This window comes from Lontra canadensis, unplaced genomic scaffold (assembly GCF_010015895.1).
Source record: "Lontra canadensis isolate GAN:19392208 unplaced genomic scaffold, GSC_riverotter_1.0 scaffold32, whole genome shotgun sequence".
Taxonomy (NCBI): Eukaryota; Metazoa; Chordata; class Mammalia; order Carnivora; family Mustelidae; genus Lontra; species Lontra canadensis.
In genome coordinates this window covers 14,993,396-15,006,031 of record NW_022631026.1, presented here as the reverse complement: position 1 = coordinate 15,006,031, position 12,636 = coordinate 14,993,396, and the positions used below count along the sequence as shown (strand labels likewise).

Genomic DNA, 12,636 nt, shown 5'->3' with positions numbered 1-12,636 from the left:
AGAGTTTTTTTAACGTTCTTGATATAAGTCCTGTATTGGGATATGTGATTTCCAAATATTTTTCTCCTGGTCTGTGGTCGTTTCATTATTATCAGTGGTTTTCATATAGCGTGTTTTTATTAATGAAGTCAAATTTTTTAGACATCGGTTTTTCTTTTATTGACTCTGGTTTTGATGTTAAAAATCATTACCAGATGCTAGGTCACACAGCTTTTCTGTTTTTCGAGAAATCTTATAATATTAGGTGTTACATTTAGGTGTATGATCTATTAGTTAATCTTTATATTAAGATGTAAGGTATGTGTTGAGGTTCATTTTTTGCATATGGATATATCATTGTTCAAGTATCATTTGATGAAAAGATTGAAGAGCTTTTTTAATAGCTAACTTTTTTAAAAAACGATTTTTATTTTTATTTATTTATTTCATAGACCGAGAGATCACAAGTACACACAAGAGAGGGAGAAATAGGCTCCCTGCCAAGCAGAAAGCCCGATACGAGGCTCGATCCCAGGACCCTAAAATCATGACCTGAGCCGAAGGCAGAGGCTTAATCCACTGAGCCACCCAGGCGCCCCAATAGCTAACTTTTAAAAAAAGATTTTATTTTTAAGTAAGGTTTACACCTAACGTGGGACTTGAACTTACAACTCCAAGATCAAGAGTTGCATGTTCTATGGACTGAACCAGTCAGGTACCACTTTAATAGCTCAGTTATGAATGCTTATGTACCCAGCACCAGTTTAAGTGTTCTTTGTTACCTTTTTCAGCTTTTACAGTAAGCCGTGTGGCAGCTGCTACTGTTACCCTCCCGTGGAGAAATGGAGAAAAAAGTTTAGGTTACTTGTCCAGAGTTCTAGAGCTAGTAAGCTGTGAGAACTATAATTTGAATCCAGTTCTGTCCCCTTGTAAGCTTAGGAGTTTGACCTTTATCTATAAGTCAAGGATTAAAATATAGGAGTTACATGAACAAAGTATAATTCAGAAAGATAACTGATTTGGAGATTAGATTATATGATGGGAAGATGGGAGAGGATCATAATATTTTAGGTAAGAGATGGTGGTAGTCTAAACAATCACACAGCTGGTGGGGCACCTGGATGGCACAGTTGGTTAAGTGTCTAACTCTTGATTTTGACTCAGGTCATGATCTCAGGGTGGTGAGAACAAGCCTTGTGCTGGAGCTGAGCCCGGGGCAGGGAACCTGCTTCAGATTCTCTCTCTGCCTTTCCCTCTACTCCACCCCCCCACCCCCCAAAAAAACTTAAAAATGACAGATGGAATAATTTTTCCATCTGTCCAGACAGATGGAAAATGGTTAGATATAAGGGAGGTTGACATTAGTGACTGGATATTGGTGTAAGAAAGGAAAGAATTAAGTTATAAGTGGGAAAGAAAGAAGAGTAAAGTTGAAATTTTGCCCAGGGAATGGGAGGGAGGAGATAATTGGAAATTTTTATGAGAAGAGAGATTTTGGTTCATAAATAGAGATGTTAGAGCCAGGGTCCTAAGCATATATATAACAGTGAGTGTGGATTAGATTGCACGGGATAAAGGGTACAGGGGAGACTACCATGGATAGAGTACTAGGAAACACTAACATTTAAAATGACTTGAGGAGACAAATGGAAGTCTGGGAAGAAGCCTGAGAAAAAGCAGCTGGGGGTGCGGGGCGGTGTGAGTAGAAAAATTGTAAGAGACAAAGTAGGAACAAAGAACTCCTCCCTTACAGGAAGGACTGAGTGCTTTGTAATGTCACATGCTATTAAAAAGAGAGAGACTGGTTGGGGGAAATAATAGGATTATATTGTAAGACCCAAAAGCTCGGAAAGCTAAATTTGTAGTGGCCTTAGTGTTGAGTGATTTTTCTGTCACAGTGCTTAACAGTAGGAGGTAAGGGCCTCTGACTCAAGAACACATTGTCATGTGAATGATAAACTAAACAATTAGAAAAGGAAAGACAAAATACACTTTAGTTTTAGTGTAAGGAGAAGGGAAAGGAGCTTCTCTTAAGGAAATTTTAATACTTTTCAGTGAAATTTTTTTTTATCATTGGTATCAGATCTACAAATAATGAAGTGCCGAGAAGTTTTGAAAAATGTTAACTGAAGTAAAAAAGTAATTTTGTAATTGGAACTATAACAAAAAATAGACTATTTTAGTAATTGAGCTTGCTTCTTTTCTTCTTTACTTTCCATCTATTTTGTTCAACTAGTAGGGGTTTCTCTTGATACACAGACTAGCCCAAGAACTTTTGACCCCAGGGTTTTAATTTTAATTTTAATACAAATTGCTATTATGTGCTCTCTTTAGGAAAATCTGTCTTCATAGAGAAATCAGTTTTTGCCTGTCTCAGCTCATGTAATAGCAGCAATATAATATAAAAGTATTTAGTAATAGCAGCAATATAATATAAAAATATTTGATGCAGTCTATTTAAATTTTTCTTTTTACTAATTTTTGTTTTTGTTATTCAACAGGTTTGATCTGTGGATGAAATGAATCATGATTTTCAAGCTCTTGCATTAGAATCTCGGGGAATGGGAGAGGTAAATATTTATTAATACTGAGAATGTATATCTCACATTGATTATTTGAGCCATTGAGACTTATTCTTGAAAATCATAAATATTCTTGAAAATAGTGGTTATGTCTTCCACATGTGGGTTTTTTAAAATCTTGGATTATACAGTTTTATAGCTGTGGTGATTTCAGTTTTTGTTTTTGTTTTTTTAACCCCTAGTGGTAATTTTTAGTGAGATTGTGTCTAGTTGATTTGATTGACTTGGTTTAGATCATGTTTTATATTTTGGTAATGAACAATAATTACTTTGCTCTGAAAAGAGCCTTTCTTTATCCTTGTCCTGCTGTTTTATATATGTATGCTGTTTGCTTTTGCCACACTTAATTGTTCACTATTCTCTCTTCTAAAAAAAAGAAACTCTCCTTGTTCAGTGTTTGCTTAATAAACTTATAATCCTCTACAAGACTGTACTGAGAAATGAGTCTTACCTATTGTCCCATTGCTATCTGTAGTAGAATGACTTCCTCTTCTGACTTCTCATAGATCTTTGTACATATTTTTATTATATTACTTTGTTACAGTTTTTATATTAGTCTCTTATATAGATTGTTGGCTTTGAATGACTGACACATAGTGAGCATTCTGAATTTTTTAACAGATTTTATCAGTCCTGTTAATATATGATTTTCATTGGGGCATTCCATTTAACTGCACCACTACGTAATTTAAGGCATAAAAAATGCTTAGTTTTCCATAAACCTAAAGAATATTTAGAAAACTTTAATTGCTTATAAAAACCCTTGTGGTCACATCTTTATTTTGTCGTGTTCTATAGTACTAACATAGTTGGACTTTGCTAATAGAACATAACCGTGAACAGACATAAGATGTGTAATAACTGCTTGCTCCTGGAGATTATTTTACTTTGGTAGATTAGAGACCTTCCTGAGACTCACTCCATCCAATGCTGTGCTCTTCAGATGCAGAAAAAGAGTCCAGTCACTCCTCTGGGCCACAAGAGGGCACCCTGCAGCTAGCTAACCCTTCCCTTCTCCAGAACAGCGTTTTCCAAAGAGTTTGTCATTTTCAGAGGACTGATTTAAGGGTGAGTTAAGGTGCTTAAGCATAAGTATTGCCAAAGTAAACTTGTTAGTCTAGTGCATAAGGTAAAATTCTGGTCCCTAAGAAAGATTTGAAAGAGGGAATAATTTTTTAGTCAAACAAAACAAACTAGAGCTTCACTGCAGTACAGTGGCTACTTAGGCGTTATTTACGCTATGGGCGAATAAAGAGAAGCAGTTGAAAAGGGCTTTTTGTTTGTTCCCTGCTACTTGTTTTCTTCGGTTATTCTGCTTTCTAAAGACCAATCTTAAAAGCAGGTTTGAACAGTGTTTCAGCCAAGTCTGTGACAAACTTGAACTTGATTTTTCTTTTTTAAGATTTTATTTATTTGACAGATCACAAGTAGGCAGAGAGGCAGGCAGGGGGTGGGGCAGGCTCCGGGCTGAGCAGAGAGCCCTATGCGGGGCTCCATGCGGGGCTTGATCAGGACCTGAGCCAAAGGCAGAGGGTTTAACCCACTGAGCCACCCAGGCACCCCTCAAACTTGAAAGAGCAAATAAAGTCACACCATTAACTTAATTCTCTTAGACCCACCCTCCCCTCCAAGCACTTTACTTCCTACATCTACGTTGTATGTATATTTACTGATTGGCTTATTTCCCCCTACCTTTCCAAATAGTTGATAAAGGTAAAGACATCTTTGCAGATAAAAAAAAAAAACTTATGATCAGAAACAGTTGGAAGAGTTTGGTTAGTTATTTGGGGGTGGAGGAAGTATACTTGAGGTTTTGGGAAAAAGAAGCTGGGTTGGAATAGTATGTTAATCTAAACTTAAAGCTAGGCTTTCTTAATGGAAATTTCAGATATGCTGAGTAAAAATGGCTAGGGTATAAAAGTGGCTAGGGTTAAGACTGCCTGCTTTTTTGGGCAGATAGCAGTACATCAGTGCTTCTGTGAACTTCATTCAGTAGAAATGTATTTTTAAATAAGCTGTTATCACTAATTATTTTTTCTTAACAGTTTACCAACTAATTCTGTTACCTCTAAGAGATAGCTAAGAAACCTCAGGTTTCTGTCTCTGGGTTCTCTCTCCCACAAGCCTTTCTATCTTTCCTCATCTCACAGGCAGCAGGGAACCTTCTGGGATTTCCTTCTTTGCCTGTCTCTCTCTCACCAGTCTTCTCCTCCTTTCCTGACAGGTGAGGCTTTTTTGTTTTTGTTTTATCCCAGAATTCATTCATTTTAATAAATTAAAAATAGCCCTGAGTTTCTGGCTCTTCAGTTTTCTAAAATTGCTTGTTTATTTTTTTAATGTGACATCTTTTTTTAAAGCATTCCCCTATTCTTGACTTTTTCTTCAAAAATAAAGTTTTCTTTATTATATCTTAAATTGTTGTAGATCTTTAATGTAGGAAGCACTGCATTATGTATAGGACTGTTTTCAAATGTACTGGGTTTTATAGATTGTGATACCTTTGCTGGCCCATCATCAGAAGGGCAGTCTCTTCTATTAGGTCAACCAGAAATGGGAACAGATCTGTATTCATCCCTTCATAAACTCATTCTTTCCATATTTTTCATAGCATGTTCTTGTCAAAAAACACTGATTTGTATTACATCATACTGCTTAAAAAGAGCAAAGGTAATTCATAGGAGGTTGGACTCAGCTTCATTAGTATAGTGTTTTAAAACTACACTGCAGAGACCCATATCGGTTATTTTATACACACACACTATGTTCCTGTTTATTTTTTTTAAATAGGGGGAAAGAGGCCTCTGCCTGAAATTCTTTAGGAAACCTAGAATTTAAGTCACTGAGTTAATATGTTTTATTTGGGGAGTATTCATAGCTTAGTATGATAAATAATGCCCCCTCCTTTCTTACACAGTATGTGTGTATGTATTTATTTATTTATTAAGGTTTTATTTATTTATTTGGCAAAGAGAGAGAGAGGTCACGAGGAGGCAGAGAGGCAGGTGGGGGGTGGTTTGCGGAGCAGGCTCCCTGCTGAGCAGAGTCCGATGCGGGGCTCCATCCCAGGACCCCAGGACCATGATCTGAGCTGAAGGCAGAGGCTTAATCCACTGAGCTACCCAGGCACCCCAGTACACAGTAATATTTAAAGAAAATTATGTGCCAAGATCCCAGGTGGTGTGGTGAAGTGGAATACTGGATAGGGGAGTAAGGAGACTTCTGTTTTCCCTGATCTACCACTAGTGCTATGACCTCAAGTAAGACTGGCTTCTTTGAAGACAGTAATAAGAATTATCTTTTGTATGAATTATATGTATCTCAAATGTTACAGCTCTGACCTGAGCTTTTAGGGATGACTGGAATGGAAACCAGCTACTTGAAGGCAGATCATAGTTTTGTCTACATAAATCTTTATCTTAACAATTCTACCTTAAACTTTATCCACTATAATGAATACCCACATTATATAGGCTGAATAGCTTAATAATACCATTAAAGTTTATTATATCTAGTGGTATTCTACTGAGAATTTTCAGAAATGCTGATGATTTAGACTGAAAAGAACCGTCTTCTGTGGTAGTTAAGTGTAAGGAGAATGACAGTGTAATTACACAGATTGATGGATTCAAATCCTGATGCTGCCACTCACTAGCCACATGTGTAACGTTGGTTCTGTTTCCTCATGCAGAATGGGACTGTATTAGGTATCTGTTGTTTATTTCATGATCCACCTACAATACTCAGATGGACTTGAAAATATAATGAATAATGACCTACTTCTTAAATCAGCCAGTTAAATGTTGCTGGTTAGTATGTTACTTATATTTTACAGTATTAGAAGATTACTATTTTTTAGTAGTAAAGATATCTAATATTTATGTGTCTGCTGTGTGCTAGATACTGTTCTAAGTAGTTTACTTACGCTATTTCATTCTAGCCTCAAGAAACTCATGACAGTTGCTTTATTATTATCCTTATAGATGAGGAAACTGAGGCTCAGAATGGTTAATTAACTGGCCCAAGATCATGTATAGTAGTGATGGAATGGATGCCTTGACTGTTTACAATAATGCTTCCTATTGGAAGTGATGACGTCTAATGTTTTCTGTTAAGGCATATTAGGAATGGAGAAGATTTGGTGAAGTTGTAAGATTTGAAAAAATGAAAAAGTATTGCTTTCTTTTATTAACGGAAGAGATTAAAGTCTGGAAAAGCACTCTTCTGGGGTTCTAAAGAATTACCTTGTGGTTTTTTTTTGTTGTTGTCTGTAGATTTAGTTATTAACATCTGTGCCTCTCTTTTCTGAATTTCCATTTATAAAGAGTCATCTTACATACTGATTTGCCCAGACAGTCCAGATACATATCTGTTGTCATGGCATAATTATTATTATCACTGTTTTTTAAGATTTTATTTGACAGCAAGAGAGAGAGAGGGAATACAAGCAGGGGGAGTGGGAGAGGGAGAAGCAAACTCCCCGCCGAGCAGGGAGCCTGATGTGGGGCTTGATCCCAGGTGCCCTTGTCATGGTATAATTATTAATAGCACCCCCTTCCTCAAAAGTGTCCCACTTTGGATTTTTATGAACACCTTAATTTAAAACACCATATTGTAAACATAAAGCCTTTCAAATTCATTTGATTCTTAGGGATTATGTTAATTTGGTTATGTGATTTTTATGTAACAATTTGCATTAAAAAAAACAAGTACACCTCTAAAATTCTAGAGGAATTTATTACATATTTTGAGGCACCATGCTAGGTTTTGACTGATGTCTTTGAAGATGGAGAGGGCAAGCCATAAATGCTTCTTGAAAGAAAGAACTAATAAAATGGTGGACAGTTGGGGGATGAATTTTTATGTTCACCCAGTCGTTTCTGACTTGTGAGGACAGAGTTGCAAGTTGACAAATACTGAATTGATTGACCTTGGTTTAAAGCTTCTGTGAATTATGGAACTAACACGAAGTGGTAGTGGATCATGTATTGTACAGATCTTTAAGATCTCTTAGCCCTTGTTTTCTGTAATATTTTCCCCATTTCTACTGTAGTAAAAGAGTCTCCAGGGGCAAATCGCTGTTGCTATTCCAACCAGCATACTGCCTAAATCTTTTTTTTTTTTTTAACTCTTCTATCCTGAATTATTGCCTTCCCCTATATTTAGCTCATTTTAATTTTATTCTTGGTCACAAACTAGTAGTTTCTGAAAGTATTTGGAATCGATGTCTAAACTGTCACAAAAAGTTGTTTCTAGAAAGTACAGGCCTGTGTCAGAAGAAGTGTTAATTTTATTAACTACTAAATTATTTTCCTGTGCATGGTAACTTACACATATTTGCAAAATGAAAAGATATTCTTAGTATAGTGCTTGGCAGAAAGTAGGCACATTGGATAAGTGCTTAACTTTTTTTTTTCCTAGTTGTATAATTTTGTATTTTAAAGCAGGGATATATGAACTTCTCTACTAAAGCACTGCATGGCACTTTATCACAAAGGCTTTGGAATGGTCGCAGAGAGTTTCTGTTATTTCTGCTACCTTAAAAGATAAGTTTTAAGTTTTAGAAGACTTCTGTGTCTATGATGACTGCTTCTATTAAGTCAAAATTTTATTCTCAATTCCTTGTTACTGTTACTTTGATATTGAGTCTTTTTTCATGATGTATGAGATAAGTTTATTTTCTCAGGAACCATAATTTTAAGGATTAAGTTGGGTTTTACTATGAATGAATGTTCAGTTATTTATATCAAGTATAGTGTTTTAGTATTATATTAATCAGCTTTGCATTTTGTTTGAGTATTTACATGAACCTTTTATAGTGAGATTTAAAAAAACAACAACAATAAAAAAACCTGAAGGAAGAGGTTGCAGATTATTGTTTAAAATGTCTGTGCTTTAAATACAAATCATTTGCAGCCCAGGATGTTCTAATGTGGAAAAATTATTCTTTTTAAAATAGCAGAAGTTGCTTTCCTTTAAGGTCAAATCTATTTAGTTTAGCAAAAAATCTGTAGATTAGGAACATGCACAAATTGAACTTTCCCCCCTGCCTTCAAAGCTGCTTCTGTAGTACTACCATTTACCTTATTACCCAGATTTTAAATTTTATCAGTCTCCTCCCCATTTGTAATCAGATTCTGTTGACTGCTACTAAATACAAAGAACTCTCAAACCATTTTATTTTTCTAGTTCTTACCCTATTTCAGTTCTTACCATCTTGGCCCTGTCATAGTTCTGTTAAACTGATTTCCTAGTCTGTAGTCTAGAATATCCATTATTCTTATAGCTTACAACTTGAGTTTTCTAAAATGTAATGTCACTCTTTACAACCTCTCTGGATTCCCTTTACTTCAAAGTAATGTGTACTTTTCTTTAGCTTGTCTTTAAGGCTCCTCAGGATCTGATCAAGAAAGCTTTACCAGCATCATCTTTGACATGCTCTCATCTGTTCATCCATCTCATACCTTGTTGTACACACAGTGCAATTTATTAGGTTGGGCCTTTGTTAATGATTTACTTTATCTTCCTCACCTTCCACTCACACTTTCACCACCTCCCACCCCCAGTTTTATTTCTCAGATCCAGTTCAGGTTTTACTGAGTTTGTTTTATTACATTTAGTATGTTTGTGAGCTCTCTGAAAATAAGGTTACCAAGCCCCTAAGGAGGCAAACACAGGTAATTTAGTGTGATAAGTGTAGTGTTAGAAGTATACAGGTTTAATTATGAGCACTGAAAGAACAGGGTACCTAATTATGGGCTGAGAGGGAGGAGGTCTTAAGAATGCTTATTTAAAATGCCAAATGCATGTCTCAGAAAACCATTCTATTGTTTTCAGACAGACATATCCCCAGTCCATCTTCTCTGAGTGTCAGCGAAGGTAGAGAGGAGAGGCTTGGATAAGTATCATTAGGAATTAGCCAAATGTGCATTTTGAATAACCAGTGAATCATTGTATCAACACAGTTTTATTGTGCTGTGTGTGTCATATATATGGTAGATAGAGCATGGGGCTTTTAGATTATTTCAGAAGTATTTTGAGGTTCCTTTCTGTGTATCCTCCACCATCCATAGGTTCCTGATTGGAAATTGATAGATTGCTAGCATTCCAGACCTACGAAGAGTTATGAAGTTAACTTTCGTTGAATAAGTGAAGTAAAAGTGAAGATGAATTTTCTATCATGGAAGCTGTGGGATAGGAGGTGATCCAAGGGCAGTCCTTGGAAGTAAAGGAGAGGTTTTCATCTTTTGTATAGATGTTTTTATTTATATTGAATACAAAATTTAGTAAGTTTTTTTAAAAAATTTACAAAGAAAGTCACATGGTGGTAAAACCATTTCAAATATATAGATAAGTCAGAAGGGGACTTTGACTAGGGTTCAGATTTTAAATTATTAGAGCCAGTCCCCAAACATTAAGTTGAGATTATTTTCTTTTTAACAAAACAAAATAGAAAATAGTTCTCTCTGAATTTTCCTTAGTATTGAAAACTAATTTCATGTTGGTGGTAAGTTTGCTTTCACAAACCACGTAGAATTAGAATAAATTTGCAATTAGAATGAAACTTAAATTAATATTTTTTCCCTCCCGAATAGCTTTTGCCTACCAAAAAGTTTTGGGAACCTGATGATTCAACAAAAGATGGACAAAAAGGCATATTTCTTGGGGATGATGAATGGAGAGAGACTGCCTGGGGAACTTCTCGTAAGTTATTGCTGTTATGTGTGAGAATTACGACTTGACTTGAATTTTTTGAAACCCTGCCTATCCCCAGACAGTATTTAGAGCAAATTTGTGATGTCTTTGTTGAAAATTTTGTAAGTCCTTATAATGTATATTTTTAATATAAATTAACCCTTATCTAATGGTCTACTTCATAATTAGAAGCGTTTGTCACAGTAAAATACTACTGGATGATAAACTAACCTTAAATTTTGAGTGTAAATTATCTGGGTGTTTCTTTATTCTCCCTCTGCCCCCCCGCCTTGTGCTTTCTCTTTCTCTTGCAAAAATAAATAAAATCTTTTTTTAATTGATTTTTTTTTAAGATTTTATTTTTTTTAATTTGTCAGAACAAGCAGGGAGAGCTGCAGCCAGAGAGAAAAACAGGCTCCCCACTGAGCAAGGAGCCTGATGTGGGACTCAGTCCCAGGATTCTGAGATCATGACCTGGGCTGAAGGCAGACACTTCACTGACTGAGCCCCCCAGGTGTCCCAAATACAGTCTTTAAAATAAAATAACGTGTGCTTGAAAACTTGACTGGTAGACATGTTTTGATTTTTGTTTTGAAGGTTGAGTGCTTAATTACTTTATTTACTAGAACCAAATATATTTTAAAGCATTCTGAAGCAAAACATCTTGAGCACAACATGGTAAAGAGAGATTATTTCTAAGATGGATGGTTGGGAAGTATTTTTGGTATATTTGGAGGACAAGCAATAAAACATTTAAGCAGCATACTTATATATTTCTTTTAGTGTCAAGTTTGTATTTTGAATTTCTTGTGCCACTTCCTTTTGTAACTTAACTTTTTTTAGTTGTAGGGATAAAATTTTAAAGCTAAATATTAGTCTTTACCCAGAGATATGAGGAAATTAGGAATGAATAAAAAATGAGAAGTTATTTTGTTTATAGAACAAATACTTATTGAATGCCAAGTATGTACAGATATGAGTAAGATATTCCTTGTTCTAGAGGAATTGATCTAAAGAAGAGTCTTTCCATGACTGCAGGAGACTTTATCATATAGTTAGTTTCTCTAGCTGAAGTTACCTTTTCACCCTCATGTTCACCTGTTTTTTTGCTTACTTTAACTCTACCCTTCATATCACTTCCTTTGGAATTCACTCTAACACTGGGAAGGATTAATGCCCCTTCTTTCTGTTTCCATAGTATCCTGGGTCATTTTTAATGATGCACTTTTACTCTGTTATGATTGCTTTATAATAAACCTGTGATCTCTTTGAGGGCAGGAACTGTCTTGTTCTTGGATTCCCCATACATAGTACAATGCCCAGCATACGAGAGACTATAAACCAACATTTGAAGTATGTTAATGAATGGGTGAATGATTGAATGAAATATTATAATGATTAATCCCTTATAGATAAAGGTACTACAATGGAAATGTTTTAATATGCCTTAACAAAAGTAGTTGTCACTTAAAAACATAGGGTTAATGAAATGGTGGCTGAGTACCACTGTGATAGTTCAGCCTCTTAAGGACTAGACTTAATATTGAGTATTACATGTGATAACAGATGAACCAGAGTTAGCTTATTGGTGCCTTAAAAAAATTTTTTTTTTGGTAAATCTATTTGAATGTTGCCTCAAATGTTTTATTATATTTGTATTCCATTTGTTTTCTGATCTTAAATATTATTTTTTTTTCTTTTTGTCATAAAAATGTATAGAAAAGGGAGGCAAAGTGGGGGGCTTGGGAGGGTAGGGAAGGGAAAAAATGAAACAAGATGGGATCAGGAGGGAGACAAACCATAAAAGACTTTTTTTTTTTTTTTTAAGATTTTTATTTATTTATTTGAGAGAGAGAAATCACAAGTAGGCAGAGAGGCTGGCAGAGAGAGAGGGAGAAGCAGGCTCCCTGCCGAGCAGAGAGCCTGATGCAGCCCGTGATCCCAGGACCCTGGGATCATGACCTGAGCTGAAGGCCGATGCTTAACCCACTGAGCCATCCAGGTGGCCCTGCATAAGACTCTTAATCTCACAAAACAAACTGAGGGTTGGTGGGGGTAGGTAGGGAGAGAGTAATTGGGTTATGGACGTTGGGGAAGGTATGTGTTACCGTGAATGCTGGGAAGTGTGTAAGCCTGACAATTCACAGACTTGTATCCCTGGGGCTAATAATACATTATATGTTAATTTTTTTAAAAGCATACAAAATGTGTAGAAAGGTATTCATACCAGATGAATAATTTTTTTTGTTTTTTGTTAAAAATGAAAACCTTTAAACTGGGAGGGACTTTTATTTATTTTAAAAGATTTTATTTATTTGAGAGAGAGCACACAAGCTGGGGGAGCTGCAGGCAAAGGGAAAGGAGAAGTGTGGTGCTTGATCCC

At 35.6% G+C, this 12,636-nt stretch overlaps 1 protein-coding gene across 8 annotated transcripts in view; it reads left to right on the top strand.

The window, feature by feature from the left end:
- The window catches only part of PUM2 (pumilio RNA binding family member 2), a 100,743-nt gene that overhangs the window by 21,345 nt on the left and 66,762 nt on the right, over nt 1-12,636 (top strand). For 5 of the 8 annotated variants that reach the window (XM_032866902.1, XM_032866907.1, XM_032866906.1 and 2 more), the window contains exons 2-3: nt 2,481-2,549; nt 10,154-10,262. In XM_032866902.1, the coding sequence (XP_032722793.1) occupies nt 2,499-2,549; nt 10,154-10,262 (160 nt within the window). In that variant the 5' untranslated portion in view covers nt 2,481-2,498. Of the gene's footprint in view, nt 1-2,474; nt 2,550-3,504; nt 3,630-4,711; nt 4,786-10,153; nt 10,263-12,636 lie in introns of those variants that run through there. The other 3 variants (XM_032866904.1, XM_032866905.1, XM_032866908.1) reach the window with 3 other exon arrangements.